Raw genomic sequence first — 23,462 nt, forward strand, 5'->3', positions numbered from 1 at the left:
CTCAGGATAAAAGTTCCCCTTCAAAGGATAATGACCTTTTAAGCTGACAACTGGCTTGCACAGGACACCCTCAAAACCTACAGACCATTTTCAATGTTGTGAAGAGGAGGCTACAAATGCATCACAGTGGGAATATGGGCAAAGAAAGTCTCCAGCAAATGGCTTATGAATAATGCCAGTGAGCTGTGACTGAGGAGAACAGGGTACGTGGAGGCCTGCCAGGTCACATCACTAACAGGGACCAGCAAACCAAACATAAATAATCTCCTGTTAAGGCTTTCCAAAAATCCTGCCATGCCAGCATAGAACGCAACGGCCAGTGAACTGGGCCTTCACAGGGCAAGGGGGGAAGCTGCCTCCACAGTTTGCTGGGAAGGGCAGGGAAGACGTGTGGACAACGAGTACTTTGCACCTGCCATCTCATTTAATTCTTAAAATAATTTTCTGAGGCTAGCATTTTTCTCCCCATAAAATAAGAAAAAGTCGAGGTTCAAGGAGGAAGTAATTTCTAAGGTTTAACATCTCTAAAGTGGCAGCTTCCCTGGAATCTCAATTGTCTTTACTTTATAGCGAACTGGTAGCTAATACATACACAGAGAACCTCTCCAACACTTGAACCTTCTGCTGCCTGTTTTACAAGCTCTCTCCCACTCCAACATCCCGAGGAAGGGAACAGATTAAGAAATGAGCCATCCACTAGATACTGATTGCTAGCTAAAAAAATTTCAGCCAATTCACTGAAGTTCAGAGGGCTGACCAACACACGCGGGGTGCTAACTCTCCTATTAGCTCCACACTAAGCTCCAGAAGTTGAAAATACCTCGTTCTTGGTTCATTATAAAACAGGAACCAGCCACGAATATGCCAGGAAGGCCCTATAAGGGTATCATTTAAGCAGAGATTCTTTTTCCTGTTTCACAACTGAGCAACCAAGGTTCAGAAAGGGATAGTAACTCGCCTAGAGACACACAGCTGAGAAGAGGCAGAGCCTAGGTCAGCACCACATCTAACTAGAAATCAGGGGGCTTTTAATTTCATCATGTTGTTTATTATTTGCCTGGGGCATGGGGGGTGCATCACTAAGTAGCTTAATATCTGGGATCTAGGAGCTCCCTATCTGACCTTAGACCCACTCTCCATTCTTCTGCTCTATTCTGTGTAGAAGGAAAGCTGAATCCCCTGGGCTCCCAGGTCAGCTAGCCTCCTGCCTGGTTGGGCCCGTGGAAGGGACTGGTGAGGGATGAGGATGAACACGAGGGAGAAGCTGAGGTTTTCTCCTCTCTCTCTGTCTGGGTGGCTCCTCTGGCAGTGGTTCGCCTCCTGACTCAGACACCCACTGCACGGACCCACAGGTTCCACCTGTAGTCAGGTGACCCTGCCCCTGACCTCAGGTGCACCAACCTGGGCTCTTGCTGATCTCTGGATTACCTCTCTGCCCCCTTTTGAGTCTCAGCTGCTCTCTCAGTTGGATAACCATTTCCTTGAATTATTTCCCCTCTTATAAACATCTGAAGGGGGTTTTGTTGTCCTGGTTAGATCCTGACTGAGATGCTGACCAAGTTGCCGGACCGACGGAACCAACTGGCAGCTCATGACCCTGCGCTGAGAGTTGAGGAACGGCCGGGTTCTGCATCTCAAGAACACATGTTGGCCACAAGCCTCTGTCTGGCCAGACAAGAAAGCCTTTGGAAAAGGCACATGCTTTTCCTCTTTCTGAGGTTCACAGCAGTGAGATGGGGGGGTGGGTGGGTAAAATGACCACAATTGGTATCCTAATTCCATGGTCTTAGAGTGAAAAAAATTCATCATCAAAAAAAAATTCATCACTAGCTACAGAAGTGTTTCCTCAACTGTGGTGAGGAGTAGTAGATGCATGGAATGTTAACAGGTATTTTGTGGGAGGAAAGGGTCTTTGAAAAATGCTAGGTTAAACAAAGTTAACCGGATTTCTTTACAGCCAGGCTTTAGTAACGTGCATAGTAAAAATCTTAAAAAAAAAAAAAAAAAAGAGAGAGAGAGAGAGTTACATTATGCAATGTGTGACAAGCCCAAATCTTACATGATCAGAAAAACAACATCTTGTAGATCTAATATTTCCAGGAACATTGTTCTAGAAACACTGGTTTATGGTACTGGTGCTAAAACCCTTTTGTGGGCATCTGGGTCTTTCACGGACTGGAGCTGGCTTCTTCTCACTTTACCCTTGGCTACTCTCCGGTCCATGCTCCAGCCAGGTGACCACACCCCCCAGACCAAACCACGCTGTGTAGTTTCGATGCCCCTTGCCTTTGCATGAGCTTCTCTCTGCCCCTGTTCCTGGGGAAAGGCTATTCCTCCTGTAAGGTGTCACCCATGTGCATCTGTCCCCAGGAAACCTCCCCTTGGGGCCCAGGAGGAGCGACTTGTCCTGCATTTGGACGTCTACTACCTTGTGCAACAGTCTAGCACAGCAGTTAACCATACCTCAGGGCAACTCTGTCTCTGCCCTGCACTGTCTGTAAGTGCAGTGATCAAGCCTTACTTGTCACTGTGTGCGAGGCAGTGCCCAGGGCTGGGTGGTTACCATGGTTACCAGTAGGTTATGGGGGGAGCAAAGTGGGGGGACATGACAAATACCCCAAGATTTTATATTTCTTTAACTTAAATAATCTCTATGCCCAATGTGGGGCTCAAACTCATGAACCTGAGATCAAGAGTTGCATGCTCTACTGTCTGAGCCAGCCAGGTGCCCCAAGTACCCCAAGATTTTAAATACTTACATCATTTTCTATTGGCAAGGCTTGATTATAATTGACTTGCATTTCACGTTAAATCAAATAGAAGTTCCATTGTTAGGATGAGCCCTAATAAGTTAACCTTACATGAGTGCAGCTAGTTTTATTATGATGAAAATAGTTGATTTAAAAAAAAAAAAATCCTAAAATCAATTGACAACACCCATCAACAAAATTTAACACCCAGATTAACACTGCCATGACAAAACTGGCCACTAGGTGTCAGCCCAGGAAAAGAGGAGGGAGGGCTACCCCTGAAAGTGTTTTACTTTTTCCTCCAATTATCACCATAAATATCAAATATTTAAACAACAAAATATTGGGCAATTAAAATTATCCATTAAGGGAATGTTTTTTTTAAAAGATATCTAAAATTTTGACGTTTCCCCTTTGCAAAGTAGTTTATAAATGGTGTTAGTTTAACCTGTATTTTTCAAGAAACATTTGCACAGATTGGAGACATTGACTCCTAAGAGGAAACCGGCTCCGTTTGCTTCTGATATGCCCTCAAATTGCATGTAACATGGACCATATGGTAATCACCACTGTGGCGAGCGGTCAGAGGAAAGAGCGCAGTTGCTAGATTCAGGCAGATGGAGGGTCTGAATCTCCATTCAGAGATTCTTTTAAAAAGTGACATAACCTTTCTTAGCCTTGGTTTCTCATCAGTAAAATGGGGATACACTACTCTCTCCATATGAGAACTGTAAAAATCAAATAATGGACTATATGTAAAGAGTCTAGCACATAACAAATTCTTCATGTTATTTTCTTTTCCTTAAGACTTCAAGTCTTAATGATTTATTTAGCAAAACTATGTTCAGCTCCCGAACAATGAAGGACGTTATAGGTAAGAACTATTATCATTTCATTCACTGCACAGATAATTACTGAGCACCTTCTATGTAGCAGGCTGTGTGACAGGGGTCCATGAGTCATCACGACATTCCACCACTTTCCAGAGTGGGTTTCCATCTCTTTGTGAAAGGGGAGCACGAGACTGAATGTAATGTAGCTGTGTATTTCTGAGAATGTATCCACACCCCATAGAAAATCAGTGTGGACTCATGTCTGGGAGGGTGGGTAGAGGGGAAGAAATCTACAAGTTTATCCTCTAATCACCACAAATACCATAATGTCCTCCACAGAACCATCCCACCATCACTCCGTCTTAGGTTACTGAGCTGCTACTATGTATGCGCTGGGGGCAGAAGAAAGAATACTCCAGAATCCTGTTTTTAAGCTCACGGTCTAGCTAGTACATGGAATCATGAATCACTGTTTTAGGCTCAAAATTGTCAAATGTTAATCACTTCTTGAAAGCGGATCAGAAACGTCTCTTTTTCAGAGTCTCCAAGAAAAAGTAAAAGACCCTAAAATGAGATCATATGACTTAAGACTCCAATAATAGTACCCATTTCTCTTTGCCACTGTCCCCAAAGATACAATATTTAAAAGTGAGTTTACTCCATTAATATACTGACCTTTTGTATGTTCCTACCTGGACCTGATTATTTACTGCACGGGATGATCCCATAAAGGGTGATCTTCTCTAGACCCTAACTGCCTCTGGTCAGGTACCACGTAGCTGCTGGGTTGTGTCTTTTGTTTTACACTTATACACCGACGGTATTGTGTTTGCGTCCGATTCTTCTCACACTCTAAGGGATTTTGTGTGTGTGTGTTTTTAAACTAAGCATCTATACTGTGCAACACTGAAATACAGCCACTAGTCTGATGCATAGTATGGGAAAACAGGTATCATTCATTCATTTGTTCTTCCACACATCCAGCAATTACTTAACAAGTACCTATTAAAAATATCAGAGTATGTGAGGAACACCAAGGAATACAAAATGTGGTCCCATCCTACAGGAACAAAGTAAGAAAGGAGCCAGGATTATGATGTGAGATCAAAGTATGGAAATCTCCCCCTGGATAGTCTAAGATACCACTAGGTGTGGTTTATTTTTCAAGTATTTTAGAACAAGCGGGAATTTCATTTTGGTCATATTCAGTGATGCTCTTTGAAATCATTCAGGGAAGCTTGATCATCATGTTTAAGCAGATTTCCTGCCTGTTCTTATCTTCTCTCACTTAAGGACCTACTTTTTACTTGGGCAGTCTACTTCTAGAACAATGGTTCTCAGTTCAGCAAGCATTTATGGTGTGGCTCCAAGATGTCAGGACTCTGAAATTATGTTCACGGGCAGCATCAGTGTCCCAACCTGGGAGGCAGACTACAGAGGTTTGGGGTCAACATCGAATGATGGTCATCTTCTCCCAAGAGGCACAAAATATTTTGATGAAATAGAACAAAAGATTCTTAATTGTATTTTCTCTTGTGCATTAAAAAAAGTGGACTCCAATGCATTTCTTAATTTTAAATCCTTGGTACCTATCACCCTCATATTTGCCTGTAAGTACTGGTGAGCAATAACATAAATGAGTAATTATTTCCTTCAGTTTTTATTCGATATTATGTGTTTTCTTACGAATCCTTCATGTATCATTGAAATAAAAGCCAAACCTTCAGTTACTTCATGAGGTAGGAATAAATAGGCCAAACTCTCATTCGTGTTGTGAATGGTTTCAGATACTCTGACACTTGAACAAGAATATTTGGCCACCATTGTTCTAGAATATGGCAGTGTCTTTCTCCACTTCCTCCTTTACTTTCTTGACCTAAGAGGGGTTACTATCATTTAGTTACTATCTACTGTCAGCAAAAACACTATGCTGGTGTTTTACGTACATTACTGCTATTTTTATCAGCAGTCCTATAACGTAGGCATTATCTGCATTTTACAGATGAGAAAACTGAGGCTCAGAGAAGTTAAGAGACTTCCAGAGCCAAGACAAAAATCCAGGTGACTCCAAACATACTCTTTCCATCGCACTCTGCCTCCTTGGCTGTTGAGAGCAGCAGAGCTCCTTTTCTCCCTGCTTCATCTGCAGGGTTATGACCTTGACTTGGGATGAACACTAAGAGGAAAAAGACTGGCAACTGGTACATTATGAGCCCCTTCTCTAGTCTACTATAGACTCCTGCTGTCAACGCTTCTGTTTAGCTCAGGACTACAGGTTTGGGCTGTAATTCCCTATCTGCTTGCTTAAAATAAACTAAAAAAAATAAGATCTTTCACCAACTTTCCCTACAGAATATCCATGGGGACATATCCACCCTTCATAAACACACCACTGTCTGCTTAAAGACAGCGTGGGCTCTGCGTGGAAAACAATTTGGTGGTTCCTCAAAAATAAAATCACCACATGACCCAACAATTCCATTCCTAGGTATACACCCCAAAAGAACTGAAAACGGGGCCTCCAACAGATGCGTGCACAGGAAAGTTCACAGCGGTTTTCATCACAGCGGAAAGGCGGGAGCCACCTAAGTGTCCATCCATCCATCCAAGACTGGGTAAGCAAAATGTGGGAGATCCATACATACAGTGGAATATTACTCAGCCTTAAAAGGGGATGAAGTCCCGACGCCAGCTACATACAGTGTGGAGAAGCCCTGAAAATGTTATGCTCAATGAAATTAGCCATACGCAAGAGGACAAGTAACTCACTTCGGGAAATATCTAGAATAGGGACATTCATAGAGAATAGAGTAGAGGCTACCAAGGACTGGCGGGACAGGCAAGTGGGGAGTTACTGCTTAATGGGCTCAGAGTTTCTATTTTGGGTAACGAAAATTTTGAAAACACAGTGATGGTGGTTGTACAGTATTGTGACTGTAATTTAATGCCACTGAATTGTATACTGAGCGATGGTGAAAATGGAAAATTTATATGTGTTTTACCACCAAAAAAAAAAATTTTTTTTAAAAAGGGGGAGAAGAGAAAAAAGCATGAGCTCATAGACAGACATGGGTTCAACTTCCAGCTCTAGGCTCCCAAGCAGTGCAGAGAATCTCAGAGCCAGCAAAGAGGAGCACACGCCGGCCTCTTCCAGGCTTTCTCCTTTCCCCTGCTTCCCTCACCTCCCATGTCTCGTTCTCCTGCACACATTGTTTTCAGGTTCCTCAACCCTTTCTTTTAGCACAAGACGGAGGCACAAATCAGTGACACTCCTTGTATATGTTCTGGGCATCCTCTGCTTGCCTGCGTGGAGAGCAGGGAGCGCACGCCAGGAAGGGCTCTCCACGCTTTCCATCCTGAGCTGTGGTTAGACTGAGTCAACGCAAATCTGCTCCTTACCACGCCGAGACGAGCCGGCACCCCAGGTCAGGCTTCTGCACGCTGCTGACTTGCATTTCTTCTCTTCAGAAGCGTTCAAAATATGGCGTTTCAGAACTTTATTCACAAAGGCGATTGTTGCGGTATTAATTAAAATATTAAAAGACTGGAAACGCTCTAAAGGTCCAATAAGAGTAGTTACAGAAATTATGGTGGCTGTCCTTAATGGGATGTTCGGCAGCTGTACGAAAACCGCGTCTGATGTAACGTTAGATGGAGGAGGAACAAACTTTTAACTTAGATTTGACAGCAGCTACGGAAACATTTCGCAACATGAAAAGTTATTGACGAGAGCATAAGCGAGGTAGTTAAATTAAGGTAGGTGGGTTAGTTCAGTGGGACCATCGTGGTGTTTGAATGTTTCTAGTTTCTAAATACTCTTCTGTTTTCCGTTACACTAAAAACGCATAGAGATATAGTTGTGTCTTTTGAAGCCATGAGATCAATGGCGTTACTCAACCAGGAAACAGATATACATGGTGTTCTTCCGACCTGTTCCAACACAGCCTCGTCCATTCATGCTTGAAAGCCAGGCTATCAATTTGCTTTTATCTTAACTTGTCTGTCTTTAAGGGGTTTTTTAGGTGGATAAATATGAGTCAGCAGAATCATGTGCAAAATGAGGGGCTGTAAGGTGGATGAGGCCAGCATACCCACAGCTGAATCTGGAAGCCGGGCCTCCTGGGACAGACTAAGCAAGCAGGACTACGGAGTCGGATGCTGCCTGCAAGGCCTCCTTCAGAGCACATGAATGTGCCTGCCTGCTCACTGCCTCCACCCCAGCACCGGCTCCCTGAGGGCAGGGGCTGTGCTCCCTTCATCCTGGGGAGGCCCCGCTGGCAGGCTGGCCCAGAGAGAGCCGCACTGGCCTGCTGACTCAATGACACTCATAGTACCCCATCTATCCCGGCCTTCTGCAGACCCTGGCATGGAACAGGATGAGTCCGAAAGCACCAATATCCAACAGTTTTGCTCTTTGATTTGATGTTTTACCAAACCCTGCAGTGGGCCAGAGGTGGGAACAAGTACCTCTAAATGTACTATCTTGAGACGACTCCACGTATGAGCTTATGAGAAACTACGAACGGAAAAAGGCAGGAAATTAAAACACACAATTCTATTTTTGAAAGTTCTTTCAAACTGAGGCCACTGTGCTGTCTTCCAAAGAGAGGGTGGTAGGTTAGACTTACTCAGATTCCATGATGATATAATTTTAAACAAAGCAGTGTGGGAAAAGTAGGATTCTTTTAAAAATTCATTCGTTCTCCCTGAGAGGGAGGAAGGGGAATGATTGAGGCAAATTCAAGAACCACACTGCTATACATATCCTCCAAAAGTTGCCATCTTCCACCAAGCACAGAAAGGATCCTCTGTCTAGCAATTAAAATCATTTGTCTTTTATCCCCTTCTTGCCAAAAAGGACCCCAGCCCTAACTAGTTAATCCCTAACATACACTGCTACTCCCAGAGTTGCCTGGCAACTGCAAGGAGGCGTGTCAGAGAGCAAGAAAGGCCTAAGTAAATGAGCTAGAGCCTGGGCTGCTGCTTGACATGGATAAAGGGGGTTTTTCTGAACGGGGCTGCCTGGCTGCTTGTGGTTCTGTCATTTAAGTGGAGAAGAACAAGTTGATGTGGCCGATATTGTTAAATATCTTGGGCTCTGCACCTCCTATTCTCTGCGTGGCTGAAAAATGGGTCACATGCCCTTGCGATCTGTAGACACTCTCCCCTCTGCCAGGGAGCACCAACCTCCAGAGCCTAAAGACAAGGCAGGATGTGCTGTGTTTGCGTTGCACACACTGAACACAACCCCGGCCTTGCACACCTCTCTGTTCCTTACTTTCTGTCACCCATCCTTCCACCCGCTATTCCAAGATTGACTCACTGACGCCTGGACCCTGCCATGACCTGGGCCCGGCGCTGGCAATGAGGAGGGAGTTGTTAACGTGGAGCCTGAGGAAATCAGAACAAAGAGAGGCAAGAGGGCGCGGTGGAAGGAACCTGAGTTTTGGAGTCGGGCCGACCTGAGTCTGCCTCCTGGCTCTCCCACCCACCAGGAAGTCACAGGCAATCTCCGCCTTCATCCCCCACCTGGAACAAGGAAAGGAAGGGGGCAGTCATGGGAGATGGCTGAGATCACGGAAGCAGAGCCACTGGGGAGATAAACCGAGCTCCGCCCAGCCTTGTGGGAGGCCGCCGAGCGGGTATCCCACTCTCTGGCCCTTTGGGAGAAGAATTCACCTGGCCCTGAAGAGACAATGCCAGCTAGCCCACGCAGGCCCTCCTGCCTGGGTCTGGCCTGGAGCCCCAGGCAGGGACAGGGAGCAGCGAGGCTCTGGCATGTGGCCGTCCTCAGCAGGGGGCTGCCGTCCCCTTCCCTTCCGGGCAGGGGAAAGAAAACGACGCTTGAGATTCCCCAGCCAGCTGCATTTTGAAATTTTTCCAGTCGGACAGGGAAAAAAAAAAAAAGGCCAAAGAGTTAAAAGTCTCCAGTGAGCCGTGGGCTGCGGAGGAGGAGTGGCATGTCCTGGCCTCTCCGGCAGGGGCTCGCCCCCCTCCCCGAGCCAGGCAGGGCACTGAGGGGCGCAGCGGGAGCTGGCCGCCAAGCAGAGTAGAAAGCAGCGCTGTCTAGTCTGTCACGTTTCATGTTGTAAAAAATCCAAACCCAGTGACTCCGCAGTGACCTGAGTCCCGAGGCTGCGCCTGTTGGCCCAGGGTGGGAAGCCAGCACACTGTAGCAGTGTGGCGCACGCTGGGGACACGCGACAGGGCAGCCAGAGGGGACGAGCCATGGGAGCTCTAGGGGTCTGCGGTGCCCTCTGCACCCACGCCCGCTTCTTGGGGCCCCCCACCCTACAGGCTCCCTCTGCCATCAGCCGTGGAACATTCTCCACATGCAAGGCTGCTGCTTGGGTCCTGCCCTCAATCCATCTCAGGGGCTCTGCCCTCCAGGCTGCCACTTGCTTCTGGCCACCAGCTTTCTCCCTCACCTTCCATAGCAAAGGCTTCAATGTTCTTGGACCGTCTAACCAAGTAAATCCATGTCAGGGATTCTGCCTGAGGAAATAATTCAGACGGTGCATGAAGATTTCTATAAAGATGTTCATCACAGTGTGATTTAAAACGGGGAGAGGTTATCCATGATCCGAAGAACCAGCATTAGGATGATGGGGTGGGCCTCAGCACTGACCGCAGATTGTGGGAACTTGAGAAAAATCTCAGACACTTGCCGTTTTAAGAGCACCACGGGTGACTCTGATCCACGCCAGAGTTAAGAACCACCGGGGTCACCTGATGGGGTACATGCTGTCATCGTAAGAGATGTTTAAGGAGAGTTTTTATATAAGGTGAAAAAATACTACTACAACTTACTAAAACTACTACAGCATACTAAAAGGCAAAACCAAATAACTGAGAAGTGGATTACTTTGCCAGGAATATATCAACCGTCTTTAAGGAAAAAAAACAAAACCCAAAACCTAAATGAAACAAAAACAACCCTGAAACCCTAAAGCCTAGGTAGAAACATGCTAACATGTTGTCTTAACACCAGATGACAGGATTATGGGTATTTTCTCATTTCTAGTCCTCTGTTAAACTTTTTTTTTTTCCTTACCAAGAGTAGGTGCTATTTTTATAACCAGGGAAACAACTAAAATACAAGTGGCCCTGGGGAGGGCACCCTAACCTCTCAGCCCGTGCTTACTGTTACCCAAAACAGGCTCACCCAAGGTACCATTCCCCACACCACCCCTGTGTGGCCAATGCCCACCAACCCTTATCTCTTCTTGGGCTCATTTGTGCTTTGCAGTCAATTATTTTAATTAATTCCCCAAACAATCTTGCATAGGAAGTACTGTTAGCCCATCTCTCAAATAAGGAGAAATTCCTAGAATTAAATCTATGGTTTAAAAACCATCGAGGTAGCATGGTGATGATGCCTGGCCAGAAAACTGCAGGCCCTCTGGCTTCTCTCCTGGCCATCCAGAAAAAAGCTATTTGGGAGCAGATGAATGGGACCAAAGGCACGACAATCTGCCATATTTCATTGATTCTAAGATGCAGATTTCTTCACACTATAACATCTCTGGAATCCGGATGTGTCTTACAACTGGTGGCATCCAACTGTGATTGCCAGCACCCTTACCTGTTTTGTAATGGTACCTAGAGTAATGGAACATCTTATGATTGAAAGGCAACTCAGACTCAGTGAAATGTACCTTGTTTTCAAACAAACCCATCATCCTATCCTCAGAATGCTACTTTTAATGACTATATAATATTCTAGCATACAGAGAGACTTTAATTTCTTTAACCAGTTGCCTATTACGGACACTTAGGTCTGTTCCATGTTTTTACCATTATCAGTACTGCTATTGGGAATACCTTTGCATTAAGTTTTTCGCTTTTTCTACTTACAGGCATCATCATTTTCTCCTAGGTCTAAATCTTGGGAGACATTTGACACCTCTTGCCCCTCGTCTCCCACATCTCGTATCTTTGCAGATTCATCTAGTCATTTCTTCTTCATGGTACCTCTTCCTGGTGTTACCACCAGAGGGCTCTCTTCTGAGTCTCCTGGACAGTCCCCTGGTCTGTGCTTCAAACTCCCCTTGCAGTCCATCACTCTATTACTAGTCAAACACGACTTCAGTCTTAGCATATCTCTGCTCAAAAACTGGTATTTCCTACAAGGTGAAGTTCACACTTCTAGCCTAGTATCCCAGGCCCTGTCAAATCTGGCTCCAAACTCTCCAGCAGCCTCTTCTCCCTATCCAAACCCACGACTCCAGACAAAGTGGCCATGAGGGGTACTGCCTCCAAGCCTTTGCTCACTCAGTTAACTCCACACCCGCCACATGGAGGGACGCTCTGTCTTTTTCCAAACCTAAGCCATCAGACCCAGGTCAAGTTTTACCTTCCCTATGAAACGTTTTATGGCTCATTTGATCCTTATAACCATCGGGAGATGTAGAATGATAGGTATTCTTAGCCTCATTTCACAGGTGAAGAAACTGAAGTTTAAAGAGATGAAGTGGCTTGTTCAAGGTCATACAGCTTAGAAGTGTAGAGCCCGGCTTTGAACTCCAGGGCTTCCATCCTCAAACCCAGTGACTTTCAGAGTCAAGTGCAAATACAACCATAAAATTCTTCTGAGGAGCAACTTGTGCCCAGATCATGTATCCAGCAATCCCTACCAAGATTCAACAGCCTCTGTATTCTAGACACACATATGACAAAATGAAATCATTTTAAGAGTGGAAATACTGCATGTTTGTCAGTTCCCAGCAACGCAAGGGAAGGACTAGACCAGTTATCCCATTCTTCTTTCAGCGATGGAAAGACAACAGTATCTTTCTTGAATTATACTAGCTCTCCAATGAGCACTAGACCTGACTGGTTTGGCTGGGCCCAAGGTCAGGACAAAGAATCAGAGCTGCCTCACTTGGAGACAAGCAGGACATGGGGAATTTGCTTTAACTAAGCTTTAGTGGACCTCAGGGAAGCAGCTCTAAGGAAGCAAAAAGAAAGTACATCCCTTGTGTTATGACCATGACATTGCCTGAAGCGGAGGCAGCTTAGAAAGTCAGGCCTAAGTGCTGGACAGGAGACAAGGAATAAGGAATGGTGGCATCAGGCTGCTGCTTCCTGAGCCCCCGACCTAGCAGCAAGTGTGCTCTGGGTGAAGGGAAAACAAGGTGTTTACTATTATTCTGGGTCTCACTTAGACACATGACGGAGTCATAGTAATCAAAAAAAATTCTTAACAATGTCTAACAGTGGCTCATGGGGAAGCATAACCAACATTCACTGTCAGAGTATGCACGTGAAATGCACCACCTGACGTATAACTCACCTTGTCATTTAATAGAATAAAATGCTGAGGGTGAAAACCAAGACGGAAACAAACAGTCCCGGCCTATAGGCAGTGCGACCTATGCTGGTTCCTCATACCCACTCCAGCCAGGCTGGATGTGGCTGCCATCGCCCGCCGGCTCAGGATGAAGGAGGCTCTGCGCTCTTGAGAGAATAGGGCTGTCGTTAAGGTCGCCCCCCAGTGTTCCCTCCTACGCATGGTGACTTGGGCCCAAGCCCAGTTCTCCATTCTCTGTGGCCAAGAGGCCGGAAGTAGGCAGAGTAGAGGGTTATCAGACGGGAGCTTCCCACTGAGGCTGGGAGAGTTTGTACTTTCTTTGGTTTTAGGGTTGCCTCTAAATATCTTCGCATCTTCACAGTAACTTCCCACCGCACAGGGCAGGCAGGGGAATGGACGAGGATACCTCAGTAGCTCAGGAAGGCCAAAGGGCCGCCGAAGGGGAGAACGTTATTCCCCAGTTTGCGATGCACCGCGCACTCAGCACGTCAAGTGCGCTTTGGGAGCGTCTGAGGAGTGAACCCCTAGGATGCCTTGCTTTCTCAAGGGTGGAGCAGAGGCGCCTTCCTAGGAAAAGGGCCTGGAGACACAGAGGGAAAGCACGGTTTTGGGACTATTCAGCTCCTCTGCTGGGTTAGCAAGTCATGTCTCTTCTGAGCCTCAATTTCCCCATTTGTCAAGTGGAAAAGATCCTCAGAGAGCAGGTATGTGAGAGATCTGGGCCCTGTCTTAACACGCAGCTGGTGCCACTGTCCAGGGAGGGGACAGGTCTTTAACGTTCACAGGAGTAGTGACCGCTTCACACAGAGTGGCATGGCTTCCTCACGCTAAGAGGAAAGGCAAGGGGGGGCACCCCTCAGCCCCTCACGACACAGACGCACAACCCCTTCTGGGTGAATTCAACCGCCAGGTGAAGAGCTGAATTCCTGTGACCCCTGAGGTACATTTCTCAGCCCTGACGTAGATTTGTAAATGCCAAGAAGCTACTCACCGGCTCAATTTTCAGAGCATTTCGGTAGCTGCCAAAGAAAGCCGCCTGGGCCTTGAGGAAGGCCCTGGCCACGCCATCGCCAGTAGTTGTGGACACCTTCTTTAGCCGGTTCTTCAGGGAAGAGATCTGGTGACAGAGAGAAAGGAGACGCGGGTTGAGGGCAGGGAGGGTGGACGGCTGGCAAAACCCGATACATACGGAGCTCTAGAAATTTCCTGGGAGGGGGGTGGAATTAACAGCTCAGGGGCTGGAGAACAAACCGCATTCAATATTGGGGCAGGTTTCTGAAACTGAATCGAGCGTATCGAGTAAGAGCCAAACCAAAACCATTTTCTGAGTAGTTTCAATGTACTAGATATGCCCGTTCACATGCATTTTCTAATTTAATTCTTTCCGCAGTCTTGCAAGGAAGGGATCAGCGCTCCTATCTTACAAGCTCCTGCTCCAGTCGCAGAGAGATTAGATTACGTGCCTAGGAACAAGCCCAAGAACTGGCCAATTGGAATATGACTTGAAAGTCTTATAATCTGAGCCCAAATGACAAAAATTGTTTTAGTTCGAAGTCTACTCTGTCTTCAAATTACTTACAAATATTAGAAATGAATGGCTTATTTATAACATATATACCTCACATCTCATACTCTGGATACATGTTAAATACAAAAACACATATGATATATATTTATTAAATACATGATAACTTATGTTTATTAAATATAAAGTAACTAGAAGAATAACATATATACTCTTACATCCTTCATACTCTAAAGGAATCATGGCAGCCTTACAGATATGTATTCAAGAGATTCAGGAAAATAGTCAAGAAAGCCATGGCACTGGGAAAGCAGCCAGAAATATTTAGTATATAAATGTAAGCTATAAGGCCTTACATGGTGGCTAGACTGGCCTGCAAATTTGACTTAAGAGCCTCCTAGTGGTCAAAGCAAAAAGAGAAACTCAAGTTGTGAGATTCTTTGGGTCCATGTAGTACAAACAAACCACTTGCACAAATGAAAACGCATTTTCCTGAAAGTGAGAACTCAAAGAGATTTCTCCTGTGAATCCTCAGTGTAGGAAATCCTCATGTGTGACGTGATGGCTCTTGCCCTCAACATGAGAGATAATACCAAGCTTCCTGGTCTGTTTCTTTCCATTTACCTCAGGCTGCCACACTACACAACTTCTGGGCACACCGTTCACGCTGTATTTGTTCCACGTGAAAAGTATTCCTGGAACTTGGCAATGTGATAGCCTTGAGTCAACGTGATCTAACGGTGGAAAAAACCAGACCTGGGCCCTGCCCACATGAAGCTTATATTCCGGTGAGGAAAATACCAAACCCGTGCGGCGTTGCTACGTGATGAGTCTATGCTAGAGCTCACTGAGGAAGTCAGCAAGGCTTCCTGGAGGGAATCAGGCTTGAACAGAAATCTGGAGGATGAGCTGAAGTAGAACCTAGCAAAGACGGGAAGGAACAGTGTCCGGGGAACAGGGGAAAAAGCCTGTGGTGACAAGGAGCTCGGAGAACAGAAAGGACTATGGTTTCAGGGGAGACAGTGATGGAGAACATGGCCTGAAATGAGACTAGAGGAAAAGGCAGAGGTCAGAAGTGCTGTGAGTACATTAAGGAGTTTTTTTCCTTCGTCTTGAGGGAAAATGTAAACCTAATGACTGTTTTCAAGCATGCAGGTGACATATCGAGAGAATATTTCAGGAATCTGTACGGGCTTCGATATAAGATTACCTGATGGCCTGACATTATTTAAGGATAAAATAGAAAAATTAGATTCAGGTGGTCCATGAACCACCTACAAATTGTTAATATGAATGACGATCATTTTTCTGGACATAGGCTCCACACTCTTCCTCAGATCCCTAAAGGTACCTGTGAACCTAAAAATATTAATGATCGCTGGTCTGGGATAGATTACATAGACTTTAAAAATGCTCCTTGGGGGTGCCTGGGCGGCTCAGCTGGTTGAGTGTCTGACTCTTGGTTTCAGCTCAGGTTGTGATCTCATACGTCATGAGATCGAGGCCCACGTCACGATCTGCTTAAGAAGAGTCTATCTCTCTGCAATCCCCTCTTCCACTCGCACATGCTCTCTCAAATAAATAAATCTTAAAAAAAAGAAAAAAATGCTCCATGGACATTATTTCTTACTAACAAGTTTCTGATAAGGGATTTTTATTTTAAAAGTTTTATTTATTTGAGAGAGAGAGAGAGAGCATGAGCAGGGAGGAGGGGCAGAAGGAGAGGGAGAAGCAGACTCCCGCTGAGCAGGGAGCCCGACATGGGGCTTGATCCCAGACCCCTGGGATCAGGACCCGAGCCGAAGGTAGACAGACGCTGAGCTGAGTCGTCCAGGTACCCCAGGGATTTTTAAATAGCTTATTAAGATCTACTGTGTGTGGACCATAAAATTCACTCATTTGAAGTATACCGTTTAGTGGTTTTTAGTATAATGATAAGGTTGTAGAACTATCACTATTATCTAATCCCCAACTATTTTTATCACCCCCCACAAAACCCATCTTATTGTCAGTTACTTCTCACACCCCACCAATTTTCCTCCCCTCCTCCTGCACCCTGTCCTAGGTAACCATTAGCCCACTTTCTGTCTCTGTGGATTTACCTATTTTGGACATTTCATACAAACGGCATCCCACAATAAGAGGTCTTTTGTAACCGGCTTCTTCCACTCAGCATAAGCTCATTGTAAACAAGGTGACTCCATGCTGTGGCGCTTATCACCACTTCGTTCTTTTTCACAGCTGAATAATATTCCATTGTGTGGCTATGCCATGTTTTATTTACCCTACGTATTTAGCTAGTTGACGAGCGTCTGCGGTGTTTCCACACTGGGGCTATTATGAATAATGCTGCTATGAACATGCATGTAGAAACTTTTATGTGGAGACACCAAGAGATTTTGAGGCCAGAGTCTGCATGGTGAAAATCCTATTGCCAGAACTTATGAAGATAAGCTGAAAAGGACATGTGAAGTCGTGGACAACACCTGGGTGTCCACATCCTACTGACTGGGACGAGCCCCAGGGCCACAGTGGTATGAGCCCATGCAGAGCAACGCAGGCCACTCAGCAGCCAGGCAGACTCTGCCGTGGACTTTCAACTTGAAGTAGCAACATGGAACAAAACAAAACATCCTTCATTAAAAGGTTCAAAATATTGCCCTCTTCCAACCCTCCCAATAATAGAAATCCTGCCTCTCCCAGGGATGAGGGTGACGTTTCAGTCCTTTGAAATTGTGCAAGCCACTGTCACTCTTCTGGCTCCTCAAAGGCCTTGGGCCACCTGTGCGGCAGATTATTCCTCACTTAACCTTCCCTGGCCTTTCCCTTTCATCCGGGAGGTGTTTAATTACCTTGGATTCACAACGCTGCTCTTCAGGTGAGCCTCTCCTAATGGCCTCATTATCATTTTACACAAAGAAGTCGTTGCTGATTGTAACTGAGCAAATAAGAGTGTCTGCCTTCCTGCCCGCCCCAGATGGTCTGAAACCAGCCAAGTGGTCCTGGGCTCCCGGCGCCCCTGTGACCACTCAGGCCAAGACTTCTGAAGACCTCTCCTCACCCTGCAACACGGAGAAGCTTTTGTCAGCACTGCAAACTTTGAAACTTCAAGTATATGCGCATCTGATAACTGGTGATAGCATTTTGTCCTTTAAATAAAAGTGAGGGGTGAAAATCGGAGGCTGAAAATAACCCAGAGTCATACATCTAAAACTGAACTTGCCAGGAGCCCATGTGGGGGTTCTGGTCAAATCATTAACATTGGGGTTCATCAGGCATAATCTGGGGGCGACAGAAATGCTGATGAGGCTGGCTTTCTCCTTTAATGAGGTATCAGGAGGAAGACAGAAAACAAAGGGAAGAGGATGCTACACTGAACTCACCAGCCTCTCTCAAATGCACCCCCCCACCCCTACCCCCATCGCCTTCTGTGTCCCATCTTGGCCACTGCAGCATCACCCAGCTCGTCTCCTAGGCCAGATTCCGTAATCCTCCTTCCCTACCCAACACCATTCTCCGCATCTTATCAGCACCACCCCAAATATCCCAAACCCACCCTCCCCTTTCAGTGCCCATGACCTTGGCACTGTGCCACAGAGCTCCATCCCTCCTCTCTGGCCCAGACTGGTGGTGTAGCTGCCTAGACAGGCTGTGCTCGGTATCCCCTCAATGCCACCCACCCACAGCTGTCCTAGTAATCTCAGAAACATATGAATCTGGTCATTTCAATCCCTCCAACAAAATCCTTCAATGCTCCCCACCCTGGGCCATCACCACCTGCAGAAAAACATCCCAACTTCTCCGAGCAGTTGGTGACACTCTGCTCAGCTGGCCTCACTTCCCTCAGCCCAACTTAATGTATGTTGGACTGACAGTGAATTATGATTTAGAAGCATTCACATCTCTCCAGCCCACACACAGGCCAACAACTCACACAGCATTGTCTCTTGTCCCTTCCTGCTCTATTTGTGGAAGATCTAGTCACCCTTCAAAAGACCATCCAAGTGCCTATCAGTGGGGGTCAATTAAGTAAATTATACCACATCCTCACAATGAAATACTGCATAGCTGCTGAAAAGTATCTGACAGGACTTGAACTCACATAAAGAGATGTCCACAAAATACTGCCAAATGGGAGGAAAAACGTGAGTTGCAGAGCTATACAGCATGAATCATTTAAAAATTTATGTTGATATAGGTAGTAAAAATCTAAAATGCCATGGATCAAACTTTACCTACAGATGGATGCTTTCCCTTTCTATTTTATGCACTTTCGATTGTTTTGATTATCTTTTATTAAAAAGCACATGTTCCTTTTAGAATAAAGAATTCAAATGAGGTATTTTTCCTTAGTAGTCAAATTAAAGGTTACTTTGGTTTAAGGGAAAGAGGGGATCCAGATGTCCTGCCATCTAGAAGCCTTCCCTGACTACTAAGGCAGGGTCCACGACACCCTGCTGGCCCCTTGGACAGCCTTGGTGGGTCTTTGGTGAGTGGTCACTACCTCTCCTGCTAGATTAAGTTCCCAGAAGGGCCAGCTGGGCTTCACTGGTATAATCAGTTAGCAATTGCAGCTAAATGAAAGAGCGGGCGAGAGAGTGTTTAGATACCCGGAGAGGCACTTCCAGTGGTCGAACCTCTCCACTTGGAGGAAAGTCTGGGATCACGTTCTCTAGTAACTGATCATTAGAAGAATCTGGTCTCCATTGGGAAGGATGGGGAGTGGGGAGAGAAATTGATACCCATCCGTACCCGTCCTTTCCCCTTCTTTCTAAATGAAAGCCACCATTTAGATGCAACCAGAAATGCAAGGAAAACCGAATTCTCGGTGAAAGCGAACAACTTGCCCAGTCTTAACAGTGCAAACGCAACTTGTGCAATGATGAGCAGAGTTCCCTATCCCTGGTTCCTGCTCTACCTGCTCACCGAGGGTCTCTTGACTTCCTTCACCCGCTTCTCTGTCCCCACGCACTCCTTAGTCTGGGATTGGACATCCAGCCCTCCTACTTTCTTAACCTTTCTGAGCTTCCGTCTCCTTTGCTGTAAAATGAGGTCTCTGCTACACCCATCTGCTCTGAGGCTTAAATTCCAGGGGATGGGAAATGGCTGGTGGAGGCAATGAGTGCCTCAGTTCTTCGGTGTTCACGTTTCCTTTTGTCCCTAGACCACTGCAACCGTCTTTTAACTGCAGGGCTCTATTTTCATCCCAGTTTCATCCGTCTTTTGCATGAACTGGACTTTCTAAAACAAGAGGCTGCATCCCATCACTCCAGTCCTCCAAAATTTTCACAGGCTCCGTAGTGCAAACATGATCAAGTCCAAATTCCTTAGCATAGTATTAGAGGCCTTCCACAGATGGGCTTGGCTCAAGCTCCATGTCCAACACTGTCCAACACTCTACTGAGTTTCGGAGGCCTCCACACCATTCCTAAAAGCCTGGGTGTCCTTTACCTACTCCCATTCTTTTTTTTTTTTTTTTAAGATTTTATTTATTTATTTGACAGAGAGAGATCACAAGTAGACAGAGAGGCAGGCAGAGAGAGAGAGGGAAGCAGGCTCCCCGCTGAGCAGAGAGCCCGATGTGGGACTCCATCCTAGGACCCTGAGATCACGACCTCAGCCGAAGGCAGCGGCTTAACCCACTGAGCCACCCAGGCGCCCCCACCCCCATTCTTGAACAAAATCCTTCTATCGAAACAAAAAAACAAAAAAAAAAAAACAAAAAATAAACAAAACCCAACCAAACAAAAACAACAGCAAAAACCCCCAAAGCCTCTTTCTGCCATGCCCTCTGTCAGAACAAACAGCTCTTTCTCAAGGCACAGGAGCTCATTCCTTTCATTGACGCCTCATCTTTGCAGGCCCTGTGTCGGGAAGGGGCTGGGAACAGCCTCGGATGACCAGGGCCCAGCAGGAGAGCTTGCAGTCAGTCTCCCCCAGAAGAGCCACAAGGTAGCTCGTTACCACTTTAAAAGGGACTCTCGAGTGGCATGTGTCGCCATCCTAGTGTTGAGCTTTTTGTATAATCAGTATTTATGTATCTTCCTCCCCACGAGAATGAAGATAAGCTCGTTGTGCTCAGTAAATATAGGTTTCTTTCACTAATACTTGGTTGCAACTTGTGGCAGGTGTGGTGGGTGGCAGAAGATGGCGAGAAAGGTGGCCCACGATTCACCCAGCCACCTCTGACAGGAAAAGAGGTCCACAAAATCCTGCCAGACAGGGGCAAAAATGCAAGGTGCTGAGCAATTCATATGGCACAAATCATTTAAAAAGTCGTATTATCCACATAAGTTTATATACACATGAAAAATCTGAAATGCCATGGATCGGGCCCGAAAAGCATGAACCCTGCAGCGAGGTTTTCAGCTTCTGTTTTGTGCCCTTCTGAGTGTGAGGGTCTTTGTGCAGACTCCCCACTGCTTGGGCGAGAGAGACTAAAGTCTTAGCCCGGCCTGTGAGGCCCGAGTGACTACCCTCAGCTTCTTTCAGATTTGAGGCTCCGTATCCCCTCCACAGCATCAGCCACGCCATCTGGGCCCCAGTCACACCAGCCTCTCTCACACCCCGAGCCCTGCGGGAGGCCTGCTCTCTGGAGCGCTCCCAGCACCATCGCCCCCTCGCCCGCAAACCCAGTGCTGTCCACCTGGCCTTTCTGCCCGTAATTTATCACCCGTGTCGTCTGCTGTGGCAGCTGCAAGTGAGTGCGGGAAATGTGCCTTGGGTGACTGAGGAACTCAAAGTTTTACTTTATTCCATTTTCATCGATTAAAATTTAAATAGCCACATGTGAATAGTGGCTACCATGCGGGACGACTACTCACTCTTCAGGTCTCGGCTCAAAGAGAATCACTCCCGAGGTCTGACCCCTCAAAACAGACCAAGGTTCCCTGTCATATACTCCCCAGGGACCTTCCCCTCAAAGACACACAGCAATGCATTCTTTTAAAGAGTCTGTCTCAAGCCAGACTGTGCAGGGGGCCCCACTTGCATTAAGCGCTCAGTGTCAGAAATGAAGTTAAAAGACTTGTTTTGACCAGTAGGACACCCAGCAGCAGCTGGGGGGGAAAGCCAGAGAGTCACACTTTCTTTGCCCCTTGGAAAATGGCCTGTAAGGACTAAGGCAAAGTGATTCTTCCTTTCCAGAAGAAACTAGCTATCAAGGCTTTGTTATAAGATTTCCTGGGGGAATGTCTGGGTCTGGAGAGGTGAGAATGAACTACTGCCTTGTTTTCCCATTTCCAGGGACACACCTACATTGACCCTCTGCTACTTCACATTGGTAGTGAAAAATGGCAGTGTATCTACCAAGGCCTTAGTTCTTGGCTCCCATTTGAAGCAAAAAGTCTTGAAATGTAAAGGCAATCCCACCCCACTGTCTCTCACAGTAACAAGTTTCTGGGAAAACCAGGAATTCATTAGGGAAAAAAAAGAAGAATTAGTGTTTATTAACCCCCCTACTAGACACCAAATGCCATGGCATGTGTTTTCAAACCCACTTGTATTAAAATTTCAGAACCGGGCTAGACAGGCAGGATTATCCCCACTACATAGATAAGGAAAGTGAGTCTCAGCCCCATGTCACATAGCAAAGGGCAGAGGCCAAAGTCAAGCCCAAGTCTGTGTTACTCCAAAGTCTATGCTATTTCATGGATTCTCACTGGTGCCAGGATTTCTTAAAATCAGCAAATTAGATCTGTCCTTGATACTGGTTTATTTCTTCCCCAACTTAATATATCTCCATTATTGCTTCCTTTCATTCCTTGCTTTTCTGTTTCTTTCTTGAGAACATGGTTGTACCTTGACCTCAGTTGGCTTTAATTGGTTCTTCTGCATCCCATTTTCCCCTCAAAGATCCCGGTTCTCCATGGGGGAGTGGGGCCTGTGCTAGTTATGTGGAGCTCCAAGCTGGAGCTGGCTATGACCCTAGGGGCCCAGGTTTCTGCTCCCTCTGTCTCTTCTGACATCTCACTGGTCGAGCATTAAGTCAGAAAGTTAGAGGCGAGCCTTACAATCTAAGCAGCTTTTGTTAGACAAAAGGATCAATTTTCATTACGTGAATGGCTACTTCACTATATGCTATAATGGCTTTGTTGAGCATCTTGAGAACAAACTATCGAGTCCGCAGGATGACATTCTTGGGACTAAAAAAGCACAGTTTTAAAACAAAAAGGCCCATTTCCACTATCTGCCAAACAAAGCTCAGGAGGAGTCTTGCACACACTAAAGCACTCCAGCCCCTGCCGTGTGTTTAATCCAAGTCCCTCCGCATTTTAAACTGAAACACAGCAGCAACAACTTTTGTATTTTTCTACCTATCTGTAATACTCTTTTTCTTCCAAGCGCCTTTTTTTTTTTTTGCCCAGAGGAAGTGAAATTGTCTTTGTTTTCCCTATAAAACAATTTAGCTTTAACACACACACACACACACACACACAATTAATGCAGCTGAAAATTCTGCCCAAGCTCAAGGAGGCTACAAGCAAGATCTGAGCTCAGAATAGATGTGTATTTATATTATTAGGTGGTCATTCAATAAAAGGATTATTTCTAACCAAATATGTGCATACGTGTATGCCTATATCCACATATATGCATCCGGGGAGTATTCTTAGAGAAGGGTTTTCTCCCCCATACTTCTGGCCATTTAGGTTTAAAGGTCAGATTTAAACCATCACCATGTTTCACAATGCAATCTGTGCAGTGCCGCGTAATGAAATGGTTCAGTAAAGGTGCTCGTGGAAATTCTTTTAATTAGGTCTAAGGCTTTTCAGTTGTCAACATGAATAAACCAAGAACCATTCTCTTGCAAACACAAGGCACAAAATACAAATGTAAGTTACCTTTGAAAAAACAGATACGCACTTGCGAGAGGGACGTTATACATGTTTTTTGTTTGTTTGTTTTTTGAGTTTTTTTTTTTTTTACAGTATATCCTCCGCCAATTTTTCTTTTTTTTAAATGCCAACATCTTTCAACAACAAAATGGACTGCAAATCAAAAATAAAAGGGGTTGGTCTATTTCTAATGAACCAGGACAC

General features: G+C 45.8%; 1 protein-coding gene across 7 annotated transcripts in view; it reads right to left on the reverse strand.

Annotated features, from left to right (window-relative positions):
• The window catches only part of DENND1A (DENN domain containing 1A), a 496,671-nt gene that overhangs the window by 140,176 nt on the left and 333,033 nt on the right, over window positions 1–23,462 (reverse strand). For all 7 annotated transcript variants that reach the window (XM_032865818.1, XM_032865820.1, XM_032865816.1 and 4 more), the window contains one exon: window positions 13,888–14,013. In XM_032865818.1, coding sequence (XP_032721709.1) covers window positions 13,888–14,013 — 126 coding nt within the window. The remainder of the gene's footprint in view (window positions 1–13,887; window positions 14,014–23,462) is intronic.

Source organism: Lontra canadensis, unplaced genomic scaffold, assembly GCF_010015895.1.
Source record: "Lontra canadensis isolate GAN:19392208 unplaced genomic scaffold, GSC_riverotter_1.0 scaffold30, whole genome shotgun sequence".
Taxonomy (NCBI): domain Eukaryota; kingdom Metazoa; phylum Chordata; class Mammalia; order Carnivora; family Mustelidae; genus Lontra; species Lontra canadensis.